General features: G+C 34.5%; 1 protein-coding gene across 1 annotated transcript; it reads left to right on the top strand.

Moving 5' to 3' along the window:
* Positions 1-1,492: 1,492 nt before the first annotated feature.
* Positions 1,493-20,757, top strand: LOC110105938 (novel plant SNARE 11-like). The gene is made up of 10 exons (XM_020835632.2): positions 1,493-2,119; positions 2,930-3,022; positions 5,554-5,647; positions 5,754-5,791; positions 8,329-8,423; positions 13,200-13,279; positions 19,159-19,215; positions 19,362-19,454; positions 19,552-19,626; positions 20,485-20,757. The coding sequence occupies exons 1-10, from the start codon at positions 2,046-2,048 to the stop codon at positions 20,584-20,586; spliced, it is 801 nt and encodes a 266-aa protein (XP_020691291.1). The 5' UTR covers positions 1,493-2,045; the 3' UTR covers positions 20,587-20,757.
* The last annotated feature ends 533 nt before the right edge of the window (positions 20,758-21,290 follow it).

The raw sequence follows: 21,290 nt of genomic DNA, 5'->3' as shown, positions 1-21,290 counted from the left end.
ATTTCAAAGAAATTGATATAAACAGGATAGATCAAGAATTAAATTTTGTAGTACTAATGCAAACAAATTAGAGAGAGAGTTTATACATCATTGATGACTTTTATATTGTCATCGCAAACAATATGAACCATGAGTGAATCAAGAAAGAGGAACCGTAGTCGACAGGCGACGGAGATCGTAGGGATCGGAGTCAATGGACGATGGTGGTCGAAAGGATTATTGTCAGAAGATAATTGTTGGAGGGACCATAGTCGGCGGTGGCTACCCGACAAAGGTTCGACGAAGATGATCGGGGAAAGGTTCAATAGTGGTGGGCTGGCGGTGGTGTTGGGGTGGAACTCCGTGATTCTTTAAGTTTTATAGCTTTCTTGATCTCTAACCCAAGGTCCAAGCTTCCAAAGGTCCAAGCCCCTTCTTCATGTGGGAAGATGATGTCTATTTTATAGATTTTGTGAGTGATATGCTCCATAAATATGAAGAAGATTCAAGATAAATTTGGAGTGTTGAATCAGACGACCTATACTGTTATCACACGAAGGGTGGTGATTGTTTTTAGAAGATAATTGTTGGAGGAATCATATTTGAATATCATTTGATCATCTGATTAATGATTTAGAGCTTTCAAATATGCTTCGGTCCCTTGATGTCAATTTTGATGTCGTAGGATTTGTCTCATTGGGATATTTAATTGATCATAAGTTTGCTAAAATTATAATTTAGATTGTCCAAAATTTAATTTTTGAAGTTTCCAATTTAAATATGTTTCGAGATTCATGCCTGATTAATATGACTTTTGATGACATATCAAAATAAAACTTTCTTCGTTGTTCTCCAAATCACCACCCTTACACAAATACACAGGAACACAGCTGACAATTTCTCAAAATTTAAAACATAAAAACTGAGCAAATTTTAGTAAGCTTAGAAACCTCACAAATCTCTTCGTCGCAGGCCAAAAATAAAATAATCTTTAGGTGGAGTACCGAGTACATAAACCTTCATTCTTTCGAGCATTTGGTTACATTTCCCATCCGATCCAACATATAAGGGTCAGTTTGAATCCATGTAGTACTTAATTTAAATATAATTTTATAATTTTTTTTAAATTCAGATTTATTAAATATTGAGAGGGTTAAATACTTAAATCTTAAAAATTATTTGACAAAAAATGTATTATAGCTTGACAAAATCCGTTAGACTATTTGTCAATGTTATTCAAAATTTAAGGAGGTTAACATATGATATTTATATTTTAAATATGAGTTATTTATTAATTATAATTATTATTTTAATAAAATTTTATTTCCTAATTATACTTGTAATTATCTAATAAATCAATTAAAATATTATAATACTAATTAATTATTTAATTAATATTTATACTATTATCACATTATTTAGTATTTATATTTTAAATTATATTAATTAGGCTAATTAAATTAATGTCTAATTAAGGATAAATCTAATCCTGATAATGGGCGGGCTGGCTCTTCGATTCCTTAGCTGTCGTTGGCTGAGGTAGAGCATCCTCTTCGGCTTGGCTGGTTCGCGTGGGGTAGAGCTTCGAGCGGGTCAATTGCCATTGCCTGTCGCTTTGCTTTTCCTCTTCTGCATTTGCTGGTTTCTATTCTGCCTGTCGTGAAGTAGAGCTCTGAAAGAGTCCAAGCTTCTCCGCCTCCTCCTCCGACGTTGTTCCTGTCGGATCGGAAGTCGCGCCGGGAGCTCGCCGCGAAGGTAACGATATTTCCCCCCTTCAACGCAATTCCTCAGTCGGGATTTTTTTCCTGGCGCCAAGAATGCGTTAAACCGCCTCACCAAAGGATTTCGTAAATCCGGGATTTACCACGAGAAGGGGGAATTTTCCGTCGACCGCTGCTTAGATTTACCGTGAGATTTGGTTCTGCATTTTGGCCGTTTGGCTGGATTTAGCAAATCCGCCCCAAATCCAGCCTAAATCCTGCATCCAAACAGCCCTCTAGGGTTTGGATCCGCTTTTAAAAATATTAGTAGCGGGAAGACTTTGTTTTTGGCTTCTGGTTCGCGAGATGGATGTCTCAGCGATCAATGAGGAATTGGCCAATATAGATGCGCAAATCAGCGACATACTTCGAGCACTATCGTAAGATATCTAAATCTCCTCCGACTTCCTAGTATTTTTGACTCGCTGATAATGGCGATTTTCTTATTGGGATGATAAAAGTGAATTATTTAAAGAGGATTTGTTCTATGCCTTCTTGGTTCTTTGAAAGCATTAGTAGCAGCAGTATCCTGTGATTAAATTAGCACAAGAAGGTTGTACTGTTGTAGGCATATGATATGTATGGAATATTGGCACAGAGGTAGGACAGTTACCGAATGTTGCTAGTGAATTTAAATAAAAGAGCAGTGAACACTTCTTTTTCCTCAAAAAGAAAGTCATTATTTTGGAGAAATTATTATGTGAGAGTCCCGACTTAGAGTTGCATATGAACTCTTTGTATTTACTGAATATGTATTGAGTATTTGCTAAGTATTTATTGTATATTTACTGTGTATTAAATACTCAGTAAATATGCACTAAATACTCAGTAAATACATATTAAATACTCAAGAAATACTCAATAAATGTATTAAATACTTAGTAAATACACAATAAATACTTATGAAATACTCAATAAATACACAATAATATAAAAAATATATATTTTGATCATGTGTGAACATTTTATTGGAGTCCTCCTGACTCTGCACGTGATAATTTCTCGAAATTTTTTTAAGAACCTTCTCTGGATTAGAAAATTCAATTTTCACCTAAACATTGATTACCAATAGCTATTACTGCGAACTCGGTTCTATCTTGCTGTATTTTTATTCACTACTGCTTATGCGGCTTTCTTCAACATTGTGACTCGAGTGAGCTGTGTATACTCATGATTTTGATCTTTTACAGAAATGGGTTTCAGAAACTGGATAAGATAAAGGATCCAAATAGACAGAGCAGACAATTGGAAGAACTCACTGAAAAGATGAGAGAATGCAAGAGGTACGCTGTGCTCCTCTTTTCTCATGCCAATGAGATCTAGCAGCTTAACCTTCTACGGCTATTTTTCTAAAGTTCTGTATTCACTATCTTCACATATGAAACTATTCTTTTATACTTTTTAAAATTATAAGAGACAAAATAGCATTGGATTGATTGTGCCACCCTATATGAATGAAAATAAAGTAAAAGAAAAAGAACATATAAACACACACACATTCAAGTTTGCTTAAAAAATTTCCTAGATTAGGTTGATATCCATTATTGTACAGGACCAATATTAGTTGCTAGGGACATCAACATCTACAAATAGGTTTGATATGCTGGGTTAAACATTAGAGACTATAAATACAAATTTCCACACCACAATGACAGAAAGGAACTCGTATGAGCGTTTTAAGAAGTGAGAAGAAAATTTAGTTACTTACAAAATGAAATCCAAATAAAAAAATTCAATTATATTCTTACAAGATAGAAATCAATTTTAAAGATTGTATAGTGGTTCAAAGGGAGCGTTTAAGGAAATGTTTTCTTTGGGATAGGAAAGCTTTTTGGCATTAAGAAAATTGTCGTAAAAAAATTAAGAGAGTCAAGATGAGTAATGAGAGTTGATGGTGGAGTTAGGATATATCGAATGTTGTTAAGGCAAAGAATGACAAAAAAGTTAATGCCATTAAGATTTACCTTTAGATAGAATTGGACATAATGTTGGGGAAAATAAAGTTTTTAAAGATGCTGTGGATATTATAGAATTTTCACCCCTAGATAGAATTGGTCATAAGCTTTCTTAGAACTATCACATTGTAACAAATCTAGTTGTGAAAAGCTTATTCCATAACATAAAATTTGAAAAGTAACAAGAAAGCTTTAGCTAAATATAAATGCGGCTGTGAACTGTATAGTAAAGCTGACCCAAACATATGTTAGAATTTTAAGAGTGAATATGATTGAATTTTAATTAAAGATGAAGACATAAAATTAATGTAAAAATCTTATTGTTAGATACATCAATTAGCAATATTAAAGTGGAAAAAAGGGCAAAATTATCGCAATCATATAGCCCTAATACATTGTTTGATAAAAGTAAAGTTAACTTTGAAGAAGACTTATAAAGGTATATCTATAGGTTTAATTAATATGTGTCATGATTTGAGGAATTGTGAGAGCTGCTGCAATAGTTTGATTGTAAAATTTTCTGATGAAATCTTGATGAATACAATAATTTCAAATGACTTGTAATATATTTTTTCAATACCATAATTTAAGATTAAAGGAGCTTTCGGTGTGCTTTAATTATATGAGAATCAAACTTAGGTATGCTAAAGTGAAGTTATAGGAATGTTGTAAAGTGGTGTTGGAGTTCATGTCGATATTGAAAAATCACTTTGATTTTTGTGCTGGGAAGATCTTTCATGGAGATGATTTTTCCTGATGCAGTTAACTGGAGAAGTATAATAAACATCGAAGGATCTTCATATAGCGTTTATTTTTCTTAAAATTTAATATGATCGAGTAATATGAGAGTTCATTTGTTGTGTTGAAGAGAAAGATGCCGGTCAAAAATATGGACTTATTAAAGATATGTTGTGAAATAGTGAGTGATTTTGAAAGTGGCATGGAATGTCTAAAGAGTTTGGAATGCAAGATAATACATTAAGTATGAACTTTAAGTTCTATGTTTATAATGGCTAAGGAGATGAAAAAGATGTTCAAAGTTAGGTAATTTGGTGTATGCTGTTTCATATGACATAATATTGTTAGGTGAGATACATTTTGAATTAAGTAAGAAGTTAGAATATTAGAGAAAAGTTTTATGTATAAGAGGCTTAGAATAAGTATAACAAAGATAAAGTATATCGTATATATTGGAAATGAAGTTGATAATTATTAATTAATATAATTAGTAGATCAATTTATAATTAGTAGGGGCTAATTTAAGTATGTTTGATCTATTATATGATGTGTCTGAAGATGTTCTAGGAGAACTAAATAAATACATAAATACTAAATTTCATAAAATTGCAATTGGACCAACTGTTTTAAATGGATCTCAGTGTTAAAAAATTATGATCTTACTGCTAGACAATCAGTGATTACTAACTTGAGTGGCTTATATGAGAATGTTAAAGAGGTAGTTTGGTAAAACTCATAATGTTAGCGAGAAATGATCATGTTAGAGAGGGGTTGGGGAGTAGTACTTGTTGAAGATAATTTAATAAGTAGATATTTATGGTTTGGATATGTGCAATGGAAGATAGTATATTCATCAACAGAATGGGTGAATATAATCAGTGCATATGATTTAGGAAGGAAATTGATAGAACATATGGTTAGAAGTTGTTCAAAAGTATTTGTGCAAAATAGTTAATATCTTATGTAACATAATGGAAAATGAATGCAAAAGCACAATCATAAATTCAACCTTAAATAATTAAGATAATGTTACTGATGATAACGATGATGATGAGAAAGTTCCTAATATACAGTTCAATGTTTTAAATTTTTATTATTTTTCTAACTTCAACTTTTCCCAGGCTCATTAAAGAGTTTGATAGAGAGTTGAAGGTAGAGGAAAGTAATAATACCACTTCTGTCAACAAAACGCTGAATGAAAGAAAACAAGCAATGGTACTGTATTTTTCTCTAAAACCAGTAAACTTCAATTTTCCAGTAAGACATTTCGGTTCTTCTATTAATATTTCTACTGATTGTAGTATTTGTTCTTTTTTGGCAGATCAAAGAATTAAATTCATTCGTTGCTCTAAAGAAGCAGTGAGTACCCCTCTCAGTTAGAATTTTGTGCAAGCAAGACATGCTAATATTAATTAAGTACACTAGCAGAGCTACATAATGACTCATTATTTGATTATGCGATGGGACAACCATAGGGGTGATAATTTTGAAAACTATGTTTTTATTTATAAAAATCCTCCTCCTGGAATAAACTTATTGTTTTTGCATAATCACTTTGATGAAATTAATTGAAATTCTGAAGACTTAAAATGGTCTTAGGTTTTAACACTATATTTATTTGTGCATATTTTCTTCAGAGAAGAAATGTTGAATTCCCTTAGTGCTATTCTTATATCCATGGTTTGTAAATCACTGACTTTTTGAACTTTCCTTGTTTTCCAATATTGTAAAAACTTATCGATGGTGTTTCCACAAAAGAAGCCTTTATCGTTTCCCTGCAAAACGGGTTAGGGAAATTTCGTATGGCACCATGACACCATCTATGTGCTTTTTGATGATTTTATGCTAGATGGTTGATAATTGATTCACCTATAAAGCTTGCGACTAACATAACCTAAACCTAAAATGCTTATGACAGTAGCAAAGTTACATCATTTAATTACATGGAATGCTTTCAAAGCTAGTTAAATGCCCCCACGTTTTCTTTTCTATTTAACGTGAGAAAGCAAGGTAAAGAGTCTCATATATGCTAGGTGCCTCATTTTGAAATGGCGTTCTATTCTTGCTCCATGGTAGGTATAATTCTTCCTACTTTAGTGTTAATACATGGTTCTATGCAATCGTTATTGTTATTGATCAAGTACTACCACCATACTAAATGAGCTGTTTAGCATATACACTTGTTTGATTTAATCATAAGCACTAGTAATCCTTTTTAGGCTCGCTTGAAGCTTCTTTCTTGATTTCTACATCTGTTTTGGATACCTTTCAAAATATTAACAGGAATCAACCTCTCTCATCGATACTTATTTAGTATAAACTTTCCAATTTTGTTTGGTGCGCAGCCTTTCTACTGTATGGTGGACACCATCTCTTGAAAACTCATTCCCACATAATTTGGATGAGTGGTTTGAGAGGATCATGCTTTTTATAAGTTATGCCATCGGAGTCTAATTATAAATTTATCTTTTTTTTTTTTCGCCTCTAATTGCCTACATCCTTAGCCCATAATTGGATTAATGAGCCGATGGCTTGAACATCCTTCTCCTACATAGTTCTAAGTTTGCATGACTTCAATCTTATGTATTTATCTTACAAAAGATTCTTGTCCATGATAATTTCAAAATATTAAACAATTATTAATTGTACAAAGTTTTAATAGTTACGAAAACATTTTGCTATATGTTGTCCAACCACTGTTGGTTTGCCTGCTTTTGAAGGTTGCATGTGTGTATAAGTCCACTGTAGTAGGGTCTCTTCCGGTGTCTATTTATATAAAAATATGAAATAAATTAAGAAAAATGCATATATAAATTTATACTTATCATCCTCTTGCTATGTTTCGTGTAAGGAATTGAGCCACAACTATGAAGAGAGGTGGAATTGAGCCACAATTAGAAGTGTGGTTCTACATTTTATTTTCCCTTCTTCACATACTCCTTAGTTCCCCACGTTGCATGCAATCCATTCTACATGCCTAGCTAATCCATAACCTTCGAAGGTCTCAACTCGCCAATTAAGATAAGATGCTGTAGCCAAAATCTTAAGATAAAAAGATAATTTATTACTACAAGTATTAAGATTAAAAATATCAGAACTCCTTAGCCGCTCATCTAAAATCCGGAGGAATAGAACATTAGTTCGATAACATCCAATCTTTTGATCTAAAATTTCTCCTCATTTTTCTCCATAGAAAGCTTTTCTTTTGATAGCCTTCAAGTCACAATACTAAATCTGTCCAAACACTGAATACCCATGTCACCACCATCCAAATAATCCTTCCACTTTCACCCTTAGGGGATAAATCAGGTTGTTGCCTTCACTATAAAAATTCTATAGACCCTACATCATGTTGGCATTAGAACCAAGGGTTCCAAACAAGTCAAGGTCAAGAAGCTTGAAGTCGCGCATGGGAGGAATAAAAAAATTTAGTAATGGAATCTATATTTTATGACTAGAAGAATTCAAGGAGCGTTGCAACCTTGATTTATTTCTTCTTCAAGAAGGTTATTACTGCTATTCTAAAGTTTTAAGTTTCTTTATTTGGCAGTTTATTAAATAAACTTGAGAAAGTATATATTGTTTGGCTGCATTATAGAAATTTAATTTCATCCAAGTTATTGCTATCACCAGAAATACATAACCAAACTCTTGCATAAACTTACCATAACCTAATTTTTTTTTAGATTTCTCAACTAAAAAGAGTGTGTTGCATAAACAAAAGCCTTAACTTGAATTAAAATTAATATATAGATTAGCTAAGCATGTGAATCTACCTTTGCTGCTCTATTTTTTCCTTTACCATTTTTAAAGTTCGGCCATGAATGATTCATATTGAAAATAAAGTTATCCCTCTTCTGTTTGATATTTTTATCAATTTACTTGTGGAACTGCAGGTATGCAGGTAGTCTTGGAAATAAGCGTATTGAACTTTTTGATGCACAGGAGGTTGGGCATAGGCCTGGTGAAGAGGACGTATTCTTGGCTTCATGTAAGATTTGCTGCTCACTTTATGTGTTTTAATTATTAATCCGGTATTTTTGTATGCAGGCCATTTAGCATATAGATGTTCAAAGGTGTAATCTTAAATTCTTAACCCGTCACATTTCATGATTTAGGTTTCATTTGGGACGACTTTCTTATGGCTTCTTAAAGCAATTTTTTAATACAAAAATTAAAAATTTTGTTTTAGAAAGCTGCTTTAAGAAGTAGTAAAAAAGCCGTCTCAAACGAAGCCTTAGAAGAAAAGTCTTCACATTCTAAAGCCTGCTCCAGCCATGAGGCTGAAGTTGTCTTGGTTGAAAGAAAGTTCATCGTAACCCTTGCAAGTTGTGTCGTGTGTTTCGTCTTTGTATAATTTAATAGGTTAGATAAATCCTGACCAACTATAGCCCAAACAACCTTGTATGACATGAGCTTTATGGGTTATATTGTACCCCGTATGATGCCGGACAATCTAGGGCTCCTTTAGGGAGGCTGATACTTTGAAATGACGTGCAATGCGAAAGACAAACTATGTTAAGGCTTACTTAACTATTACTGAAGATGCAATCAACCTGATGAGAAGTGCTGCATTATTAATATGCTAATATTCATTTTGAAGTAAATTCATACATTGCATTATTTACTGTAGATACTTCATAGAAAATAACAAATTCAAATCTTGGGATGGTTCAATAATTTATCTCCCTAGAAATCAACCATATAGAATTCAAATGCAAAGATCTAAAAACACGTTCAAATCATGCTAATTAATATCTAAATATATCAATGCAATTGGGTCAAAATGGTCTCTTCTTCAAACAAATTATAAATACTATAAAAAGAAAGCAAGAGAAGAGCATTCAGAACTGTTTTTGAAAAAGTATCCTCACCTCTCATGAATTTCATTCAATAATCAAAAGATGGGTTCAAAAGTTTAGATACTTATATTTAGAAAAAAGGGATTGAAGCATATATGAATAGAAATCAACAAATATTAGTGAGTAGTAGAAATATGGTGGGTCCATTGTATCTTGTTTGTTTGTGTTTCCTTTCTTATCAAGAAAATCTGTTTGGTTTGCTGAAATTTACTATTTGTTCGCTGGTTTTTGGTGTTTCAAGTCTTAACAAATTGGTATCAAAGCAATTTCTTGGGAGCGATGGCCTGGAGAAGAGTTGAGGCGTTGGAAGAAAAGTTGGAGGGGGAAATAGGGCAGTTGTGAACGGGATGTGGGATCGTTGAATGAGTGTTTTTCAGTGATGGAAGTAAGGTTTGGGAATTTAGAGGAGATGAAGCGGATGTTGGAGTTTCAAACTAAAGCAGATCCGTTGGAAGTAAGGGGGGATCAGGAAAATGACATGCCGAGGAAAGATGACAAGGTGGAAATTTTAGGAGAAGAGGGAATACCCCATCTTGAGCCTCTGCCGAGAAGGGGGATGGATAGAGAATATGAAGGTAGGAGGGAATGGGAAGAAGAGAGCAGAAAGGCTGAATTTGAAGGAAGAGGTGGATATGAAAGGAGAATGGAGGAGAGGGAACTATGGAGAGACCCCAATGCTCGCTTCATAGGATGCATGAGGGGCGAAAGGAGAAATTGGGGCGGAGGAGGTTTGAAGATCAAGAAGCTGAAAATGTTGGTGTTTGAAGGAAAGGATGCGCATGGGTGGATCTATAGAGTGGAGATGTATTTTGTAGTAAACGAGTTAATAGAAGGTGAGAGACTTATGGCAGCATCTCAATGTCTTGAGGAGAAGGCACTGACATGGTACCAATGGAGGGAGATGAGGTACTCGATCCGTTCATGGGAGGAGTTAAGGATTTCTTGTTGGAGCGTTTTCGAGCCAAGTAGGATGGGGATTACTATGAGCAGTTCTTTGCATTGACACATGTTGGCACTGTGATGGAGGATCAAGAAAGATTTGAGCTTCTGTCAGGTTGGGTGCGGAGGTTATCGGAGACAGTGTTGGAGAGCAATTTCATAAAAGGCCTCAAATTAGAGTTGAGAGCAGCGGTGCGGGTGGCAAGGCCCCATGATAGAGGTGGAGGGGAGAAAGGTGGTAATTAAGGGAGACCCCAACTTATCCAAAGCAATGGTTTCTTTAAAAACCATGGTTTCTGCCATACAAGAGGAAGGAGGGGGATTCTTGGTGGAGTTCCAGAGCTTGGAGGGAGGTGGGACAGAGGAGATATAAGACATTCCAGACATTGTCCAACCACTACTTTGGAAGTTCAGGGAGGTATTCCAACTTTCCTAGGGATTGTAACCCCCAAGGGAGTACGAGCACTCTATTATTCTGAAAGGAGTCTCCCCCATTAGTGTTTGCCTTCAGATTCAGAAGGGTGAGATTGAGAGATTGATTTGGGAGATGCTTGAAGCTGAAATCATCATGCCTAGCATGAGACCTTTCTCTAGTCCTATATTGTTGGTAAAGAAGAATGATGATAGTTGGAGGTTATTTATAGACTATCGTGCCATGAACAAGAAAGCTGTACCAGACAAGTTTCCCATACCGATCATTGATGAGCTGTTATATGAGTTGCATGGATCTGTGATATTCTCCATGATCGACTTGAAATTTGGATACCACTAGATTAGAATGCACCACAAGACAACTTTCAGGACGCATGAGGGACACTATGAGTTCTTGGTGATGCCTTTTGACCTCACTAACGCATCATCTATTTTCCAGTCTATGATGAATATGATATTCCAACCCTACTTGCAAAGGTTTGTGTTGGTATTTTTTTGATGATATATTGGTGCATAGTAGGTATGAGGGAGAGCACTTGGAGCATTTGAGAGTTGTGCCATCTACCTTAAGAGAGTGCTTTTTGTTTGCTAATTAGAAGAAGTGTTTTTTCGCACAACCCAGAGTGAAGTATTTAGAGCATGTGATATCTAAGGAAGGAGTGGCAGCTAACCAGAGTAAGATTGATGCCATGCTTAGATGGCCCATACCTAAGACTTTAAAGGAGTTGAGAGGATTAGTGGGACTCACAAGCTATTATGGAAAATTTGTGAAATGATAGTTCTATAGAAGGGCTGTTGACGAAACAACTCAAGAAGGACAACTTCAACTGGGGAGAGTTAGCCACCTAGGCATTTAAGGAGTTGAAGAAGGTTATGATCAGTGTGCCAGTTTTAGCTCATCCAAATTTCAAACTTGCCTTTTATAGTTGAGACAAATGCCTCGGGTTTTGGGTTAGGAGCGGTACTCATGCAAAATTAGAGACCTGTGTCCTATTTCGGTTAGGTGTTGATGGCTAGGGCAAGACTCATGTCAGTTTATGAGAGAGAGCTGATGGCCATTGAGTTGGCCATTCAGAAATGACGGCTTTATTTATTGGGAAGACATTTCATTGTTTGAACTGACTAGAGGAGGTTGAAGTATTTATTAGAGCAGAGAATGGTCACTGAGGAGCATCAAAGGTGGCTTTCCAAGTTATTGGGCTTCAAGATTCAATATCAACTTGGAGTTGAAAACAAAGCAGCCGATGGATTATCCAGGTGCATGGGGGAAGCATTGAGGAGAGAGAGCAAGCAAGATGTGAGGTTAAGGAAAATTAGGGAGGAATTGGTAGAAAATAAGGGCAACCATCCGAGATATTTAGTGGTGAGATAGAAGTTGTTTCATAATGGGTGGTTTGTGATTTCAATGACCTCTTCATACATGCCCTACTTGTTTTGGGAGTTTTATGGAACGGCCATTGGGGGACATTCAGTTGTCAAAAAGACATTGCCGACTTTATGCAGAGCCGTGTTGGGAGGGTATGTAGAAGGATGTCGAGAAGATGGTGGCTAGCTGTGATATATGTAAGAGGCACTAGTATTTTGCTATCTCTAGGAGGGCTGCTACAACTGTTAGCTCTTTCAAAAAAGGTGTGGGAGGAGGTGACCATGGACTTCATTAAAGGGCTGCCCAAGCAAGAAGGATACACTACGATACACTGCCCAAGTTGAAGGGCTTCATTGATGGCAAAGGCACTATTATTTTGATCAATATCTTGAAGCTGGAAGTAGATAGATACTCTATTTAATATAGTAGTTAAAACAAAAGCATATTATAGTATGCCAACAATTAGAAAATGATCAAAATGGTCTTTTGACTCTTTATAAAATAACAAAATAGTTTCAACTATATTAATGAACCATTTTGGTCTCTCAACTCCTTAAAGAGGAATCAAAATAATCTCATGATGAGACTATTTTGGTTAAGAATTTGTGAGACCAAAATGGTCCTTTAATATAGTTGGAGATTATTTTGATAATTCATGAAGAATAAAATGACCATTTTGATTATTTTCCCAACCAACAACATATGTAAAGTTTATATTAAATTTTATTTAAGAAAATGTTTTCTTTTTATGTTTCATATATTTGGGTAAACTTAAAATAGGAGAAATTTTTGGTGAATAGTTCTTATTCGTGTCTTGTATATGGGTATAATTCAAAAATTTGCAAGGCAGCCTGTTCACCATTGGTAACTTCAATGCAATCTTATGAAATGAAAAGCAAAGGAGTTCCGTGTAACTCTCTTTGGAAGGAAATAATTAGAACTCAACATTAGCACTTGTGCTAAGAAATCATTTGTATTTTTTTGAATCTCTTAAAAAATTATGTAGTTCATGAGCTTGTGATGGGAAAAGCAATTTTTTTTATTCTTTATTTTTAAATTTTAAGCAATGCATTACTTTATGAAGAAGAAGGATTAATAAACCATTCTCAAATATTGGGATAAAGTTAATGATGATGAAGGTAACTTTATAAAGTGCCGTTCCTCGCAGCTATGACCAACCAACAATTGATGGATACTGGAGGTAGGATGATGAATGAAGCTGATCAAGCTATAGAGCGGTCCAAGAAGGTTAGTTGCTTTTTTTTTTAAATTATTATTGTGTAGATTTAAAATTTCAATGTCAAAAGCATGGTTTAAGAATATGGTCTATCATGACAGTTCATCGTACTGATTTGATGACTTAATTCTGAGGCTAGATGGGCATTGTATTTGAATTGTAAAAGTTTTAGACATAGACAAACTTGCATTTATTCAACAGGATTTCACTCTACCCATTGAACCAGGTGGAATATACCTACCCTAGTTTAATATGGTCCAAGTACAGATTTATTTTTTAAATATTTTTTACAAATAAGCTTCCATTTATTTTTTTTTATATAGAGCATGATCAACTTTTAATTGTTTTTCTGGCGAAAGAAAACCGGCTTTTAGTGAAATGATAGTTTTTTGAATTTTGATTATGTTAGATTTGTAATTTATAAATTATACATTTCTATGTTCGACATAATTTTACAAACTTTATCAAGATCCATACAATCTATTTTTCAATTATGTATTTCTTAAGTAAAAGCATGCATTTGCATAGGTAACATTCTATTTAAATGTGTAGTTGATTTGGAAGTTCGATGACTGACCTACTAATCAAGCCCCGTGATCAAATCAAGGATTGGGCCGTATTTTTTATGCATGCATTGTTAGGATATATGCGTGCATTGTTAGGAGGGTGAAAAATTGCGGGCTCAAGCTAAGCCAATATATAAATAGTGGACAACCATCAACCATAAAGCTTTGGTTACACCTCAAAATCAGTCTTATTTTTAACATAATTTTATAAACTTTATTAAAATATATGTAAACCATTCCTATAGTATATTTATGTAGAAAAAATACACATTTCCATGGATAACATTTTATTTAAATGTGCAGTTAACTTGGAAGGAAACCCCTTGAACAAGTCAAGGATTGTGCCATATTTTATACGTCATACATGCTTTGTTTGGAGGGAGGAACATTGGGGGCCCAAATCGAACCAATATATTAGCAGTGGAAACTCATCAACTAAACTTAAACCTAATGGGTGTCTTATTTTACTATCTAATGTGAGAATATGCTCCTAAATCTTAGTGATGTGAAACAATGATGATGAACAAGAATTGCTTTTAAGAAATTAGTAAAATGCGAACTTTGCTTGGCTAAATATAAACGGATGCTTCTTCAAGTTAGATCTTAGAAAATTCCATGAAAGGACTAAGTACTGGCAAGCGATTACAATTGAGATTACGAGGTTACTTGCAAAATAACAACAAATAAATGAGTAAAGCAAATGACAAGTCAACAAAATCCATTGTTTAATAAATTAGATTGTTCACCTTGGGATCCCTCACTCACACGCTTGATAGTGATTGGCTTAGCGGAAGAATGTTGCAAACAAACTTAGAGACGCCATTAGAAGACATGCGATGCCAAGGGTGTTAGTTGCCGGGGAAGGAGTCGGAGTTGGAGGCACGGGTGGTCGTCCGGTGATCTTCCACTCTCCAATAGGTCTTTGTTCGTCGATGACGTCCGCTAAGTGGGGGAGGATATGATCAACTCACTCCTTAGCGCTGCTTTCAGATCCAAATCTAGGATCAAAGAATGGTGATTGGATGACGTCAATCTCCCCATTGAGAATTGAGAATAAGCCCGTGATCAACTTCCGGATCGGCCATACATGCTTGCCGTGAGAGATGAGAGAGTACAAGTGGGGAGAAGAGGGAGAGGAGGTGGCGGGTGGAGAGAGAGGGGCCGACGGTTTGGTTAGAGGGGGAAGGGGGGGGGGGAGGACAAGGCTTGAGGTAGGAGGTAGCGTTGGATTTGATATAGTAAGCGTAGGGATTAGTATATGAATTTTAATTTCAGGTTAAGTGAAATTGGAGGGAATCTCTTTGAAATTAAATTCAAATTTCAATATAGGCTTGAATTTGATGGGCCATGGGGTTGTAATTAAAGAGGGATTAGGGAGCATTTATTGTGATGGGAGGTGATTAGGAGGAGAAAAGTAAGGTAGGGGCCGTGCCAATGAGAGAGGGAGCAGGAGTTTTTAGGTTCGTTGTATGTGGGCATGAGGATAAATGTTGGTTCGAAATAATCTGAAATTAATTACAGATTTGATTAATTGTAGGGATCGTTCTAATTTTAAAATTTTTGAGGGAATTTTTGAATATCAAAAATTGAATTGAATTCAATAAATAAGCTTTCATATATTGGTTAGGATTATTTTTGGAAAGTAATGAAGGATGATTTGAAATTTGAATTCAAAATATTGAAGGATTATGGAGAGGATGGCGCTACTTGTTTAGAGGACGGATGGGTGGGGAGAGGGCTTGGCGTGGATGGCTGGGCGGCCGGTGGGTGGCTGGGTCGGCGGTGTGTATAGTGTCAGCTGTGATCGGGGAGGTGTTGTGGTGCCGCGTGGGTGGAATTAGGCTCTGGGTTAAGGGGAAGAAGGGGATGGGGATGACAAGGCTGGCGGGTTGAGCAAGAGAAGGAGGATGGTGGATGTGGTGGAAAGGAAGAAACAATGAACCGCGAACCTTGGAATTCACCAAGATTGACGGGTATTGCTCTCACCCAATTAGGGTTGCTCCTCTCAAGAACTCACCGAGAGATCATGCAAGAAAGTGGAAATTTCATTCATAAGCATCATTAACCATTACAAAGCTAATAGATCTTAATATATAGGCCTCAATAAAAGAAAAGCAGAAAGACAAAAATACCCTTGGGGTTACAATAGCGACTCACTACCCATAGGGGTAAACTAAGATTAATAGAAAATGAAAAATAAATAAAATACAAAATATATCAAAAGTAAAGACTTTGGATCGTAGCCGTCGATCTAAGACTCTGACGACGATACACATATCGAAATCTCTGACTGATGTCCTCATCACTTATTAATCTCTCTCTCTCTCTCTCTCACACACACATATGAGAGTTTCATATTTACCATCACTCTTCTTTATAAATTTTTTTTCGAAACCATCAAAGATCATGGGCCAAGAGATCAGTCAGGCACATGGAGTTTGAATATGAGTCACTTGATCTTGAATTTTATTCAATCATGGCAGAGGCAATCAATTATGTTGCTGTTGTTATTGTTGTATGGTATATGCAATCAATGCCTATAGGAGCTAAAAAACACATGAGCGATCGACCCTAATTGAACCTTTGGCTATGACACTACTTTTTAAGAGGGTGAAATGTTGGGGGCTCAAACTGAGTTTGATACCTTGGTAAATGGATATCCATCAATCCAAAAGCTTAACTAAATATTCAAGAGCTATTTCTATTATATTAAGAATTTAAATCTTTTATTTTTGGGGACTATTATTCTTTGCATGTGGATCTTAGCATGTTTAATCATCTATGATTTATAAGCAGCCATACAGTAGCTTCTTTATTCTTTTCAAAACTTCCAACATGGATTTTGGGCTTCCTGTGATTTTAGATTTCTTCAAGTCTTCTATTTTTGTGTTATGCTCTTATGTGCATCATATCACCTTGCGGAATTTCTCATAAAAGCATATTCTCTATATCACCAGTAGGTTTTGTTTAGGTTAATAAGTTGTGGCTACAAGACTACAAGTCCATTCAATTATCTTTTGTTATAATTGGCAAAGGCAACTCAACCTTTTTTATTTGTTATTATATTGAATTTTCAGCATTTTAAACTCATACGTTTCTTTAAAAATTTTGGCCAAGTTATCTTCTCTCAATCTTTTAAGATGTATTTCTGTAGCTTTTCTTGATTAATTCTGCATGCTTGACTGTACTACCATCTTCAAAAGTTCTCTAGACGACATGATAGGGAGGTTTACTCTAAATTTAATTTTGCTTATGTTCACCATTATCACTACGATGTTTTGGTGTTAAAAACTATTCTTTCATCCTTACAGCTATTACAACTTCTTATTTATAGCTTGCATTTGATAGTTTCAATGAAAATTCCTTCTCCAATCTTTATGTACTAATTTCTACACTAAAATGAGTGCAACTGAACTATCAGTGCCCCATTCTGTTGAACATAATTTACATTTAGACTATGGAAGCCATATATTTATTAAGAGGTTTGATGGAGAAATATAGAGAAAATAAGTAGGATCTACATATGATATTTATTTATTTAGAAAAAGCATATGATAAAGTACTAAGAGAAGTGCTATGGAGAGTTCTTGAAAAGAAAGGAGTTAATAATGCTTATATTCAAATCATTAAAGATATGTATGCATGGGCTATTACTTGTGTTCAAACACAAGGTGGTTTGACCAAGTATTTCCCTATTTTGGTTGGGTTACATCAAGGATCTGCCTTAAGCCCATATCTTTTTGCTTTAGTCATGGATGTTCTCACTAGACATTTGCAAGAGGATGTACCTTGGTGTATGCTTTTTGCTGATGATATTCTTCTCGTTGATAAGACTAGAGAGGGAGTTGAAAGTAAACTTGAATTATGGAGGTCAACATTAGAACTAAAGGTTTTTGCTTGATTAGATCTAAAACGGAATATATGGAGTGTAATTTTAGTAGTAATAGACCTAGTGAGGGGTTTGTGACTTTGGACGATCAAGTCATTAATAATAGTACACGTTTTAGATATCTTTGATCTATTGTTCAGAGTGATGATGAAATAGATGGGGATATTATCAGCAGAATTCAAGTTGGATGGTTGAAGTGGAGGAATGCATCGGGCTTATTGTGTGATAGAAAGGTACCCCTCAAATTTAATGGAAAATTCTATAAGATGTTAGTGAGGCTTGCAATGCTTTATGGTGTTGAATGTTGGCCATTAAAAGAGAAGCATAATACTAAGTTAAGTGTGGCAGAGATGAGGATGCTCAGGTGGATGAGTGGCTTTACCCTTAGAAATATGATACGAAATAAGCATATACGTGAAAAAGGTTGGAGTAGCTCCAGTAGAGGATAAGATAGAGAGAGTCGCCTTAGATGGTTTGGTCACATAAAACGGCAGCCTTCCAATGACCCGGTTAGGAGATTAGAGGTATTAGATTTGACTTGTGTTAAGAAAGGTAGAGGCAGACCTAAAAAGATTTGGTTAGAAAATATTAGGAATGACCTTTCTTTATTAGATTTAAACGAGAATTTGACTTTTAAGAGGACACAATGGAGAAAAAGTATTCATGTAGCCGACCCCACGTAGTGGGATAAAGGCTTGATGTTGTTGTTGTGTTTCCGGTTAATTTTTTTACCGGCTTCTTTCTGCTTATTATCTATAATATGCATTTGATGATCGTGCATATTGTCCACAAGTAGATGGAATTTTTGACAATTTTTTCCTCTCCATTTGTGCTGTTAGCGATCAACTGTGATGTTGAAGTTATTATTATTCAAAATTACTTATCTCCATATATCATATTTACAAATGACATTTACATGCCAAATCAGTTTTGAAGTAAACAAACCCTTATATCAATAAATGTCATGAAGCACAAACGAAGACATGAATCACAAACATGACACTTATATGGATAAGAGATAACTATAAAAATTGTGCTTGATTTGGCAGGCAGACGATGTTATCTTTTAAATTTCATGAATGTATAAAATGACTTAAAAACACTTAATTATCCATGCTTTCCCTCAGAAATAATGTTAATATTAACTATAACATTATATGTATCCGAAAAAAAAGCTTAACTTCTTCACATACTTTTAGGCTTCATTTGGGACGGCTTTTTTATTGCTTCTTAAAGCAGTGTTCTAGTAAAAAAATAAATTTTTTATACTGTAGAGCTGCTTTAAGAAGCAGTAAATAAGCCTTTTCAAATTAAGCCTTAATCTAATTTATTTCTATTTTAATTCTTGTTTTTTGATGCTTAATGCTTTTCCCTCACTACCCCAAATCAATTTGCCATCATTAATCACTGATTTATCTTAAAACCAATGTAACAGGTTGTTGAAGATACCGTAAATGTTGGTGCAGAGACAGCGGCTGCTCTCAAGGCGCAGGTTGGTTATCCAATAATATTTGACTGTTGAGAGACTGCTTTTCTCTTGAAATAAATCTAGATTAAACATTATTAGTTCTCTGGGATTTCAATCAAGCTATCTAAGTATATCTAACGTTTTACCCTTTTGATTTCGTGGGTTTTCAGACTGAACAAATGAGTAGGATTGTTAATGAACTAGACTCTATCCACTTTTCAATGAAGAAGGCATCACAGCTCGTGAAGGAAATAGGAAGACAGGTTTCCATCTTTATATTGTCTCTGATTTCCTTTTTTTTTCTTTTTTAAATTCTAATCTTATTTTGCTACTAAATCATCTTTACATTCCTGGAATCAGGTTGCTACTGACCGGTGTATCATGGCCTTGCTTTTCTTGATTGTGGTTGGAGTAATTGCAATTATTATTGTGAAGGTTTGACATTGTTTTTTCAAATTTAGTAATTTGAATTTTCAGTTTTATGTTTCATGTTTTTTCTTGCATTTCTTTAGTTCTTGTTTTGTCTTGCAATTCTGTTGTAACCCAATTATATTTTAATTAATGCTCTATTCTTGGATTTATTATTCTGTGCGGAGTCCAGATGGCGTCCGGAGACCAATAAAAATGTGCTACGTCACCCCAAAAATATACCGCGCTCGGTACCGAGCGCGTAACCAGACGAGAGAGCAATCCGGTGTCCGCACAGAATAATAGTTCTTATTCTTGGGAGCTACTTGGTCCTTAAGTCTAACCACCTAATAGCAAAATCATCCTAAACTTCTATTGACTAAGATTGAACCGTGCATAATCATTCAATAATAAATATTACATTTTTAGGCTTTTCAATGTGCTATCTTGTATAAAAAAGATTTTAAGTCTGGCATAAAGTGCATGGTGATGGTGAGACCTGCGGGCCACGTGTATTGTAATAAGCATCTAATTATTTTATAGATAAAAGGACCGAATTGATCCGTTAGACTCTTTAAGTAGGGATCAAATTAGTTCTTTTATGGGATCATTTAAGGCTTCGTTTGAGACAGATTTAGGCCATTATTTTTTTCCCGCTTTCAAGAAATTTCAGTATTAAAAAACAGTTTTACAAAACAGTAAGAAAGCTATCCCAAACAAAACCTGAGTTCATATCTAAAAAGTTGAGTGACAAAAATAGGATTTTGAAATAGCGGGAGATTGAAATCAATGTGGTTGTTTTATTATATCCAACCAAATGATATTTTAGACATTTCATTGCCCTTTAATTTCTTTGTTTTTATTTTTATTTTTTGGAATGTTCAGATTGTGAATCCAAAGAACAAGGACATCCGGGACATTCCAGGACTTGCTCCACCAGCTAATAGAAGGCTTCTTTGGGAAAGGGATCACCATTATTACAGTTGAAATCTTCATTTCACTTCAACCATTTTATACAGGCATAATAACCTATATTTGAGAAATTGAGATGTTTTACTTTGTTGTTTTTTTTTATAAAAATATTGATTTATTTTGTTATATTATCTTGTATAACTAGTTGATTCAACCATTTCAATTGATACTAATTCATGCACTTCACATGTTACTTTTTGAATTGCTAAACTGACCCTAAAGTTCTTTCAATACGTTTTCAGCACAACTGTTTTTTATTTCTGTAGATTAAGGTTTCGTATGGAACGGTTTTCTTACTGATTCTTGAAATATTTTTTTACTATAAAAATTTTAATTTTTGTACTAAAAAACTGCTTGAAGAAGCAGTAAGAAAGCCGTCCCAAATGAAATCTAAATTTTTTAATTTTGTTATTTTTAATTTTGGGAATTGTTTGTTCAGCTAAAATATTATTAATAATTTTATTTAACTCAGAGTGATTTAAATTCAGTTTGGGCATCTTTAAAAGATATTTTCATTTTGTTATGCATTCCTCATTCTGATTAAATTCAACTTCAGTATAATATGGGTAAAATTTCATCTTGAATTCGATTACAATTAATTTTATAGTTAATAAATTATTTGATATGAATGTAAACATATTTGAACAATTTATTTCATCTGCAACTCTGTAATCTATTTGCAGCTGCTATTCAATTCATATTTAAATTTCATTAAAAGA

This window comes from Dendrobium catenatum, unplaced genomic scaffold (assembly GCF_001605985.2).
Source record: "Dendrobium catenatum unplaced genomic scaffold, ASM160598v2 fragScaff_scaffold_754, whole genome shotgun sequence".
NCBI lineage: Eukaryota > Viridiplantae > Streptophyta > Magnoliopsida > Asparagales > Orchidaceae > Dendrobium > Dendrobium catenatum.
The sequence above is the reverse complement of the archived record's forward strand: the minus strand, read 5'-3'. Positions and strand labels throughout refer to the sequence as shown.

What these genes read in the sequence shown, in the direction of transcription:
- LOC110105938 (XM_020835632.2), top strand. Translation starts at nt 2,046, where the DNA reads ATGGATGTCTCAGCGATCAATGAGGAATTGGCCAATATAGATGCGCAA. An exon ending in GACATACTTCGAGCACTATC is followed by an intron (nt 2,120 to 2,929) that starts GTAAGATATCTA and finishes GATCTTTTACAG; the next exon opens with AAATGGGTTTCAGAAACTGG. An exon ending in TTGCAATTATTATTGTGAAG is followed by an intron (nt 19,627 to 20,484) that starts GTTTGACATTGT and finishes TGGAATGTTCAG; the next exon opens with ATTGTGAATCCAAAGAACAA.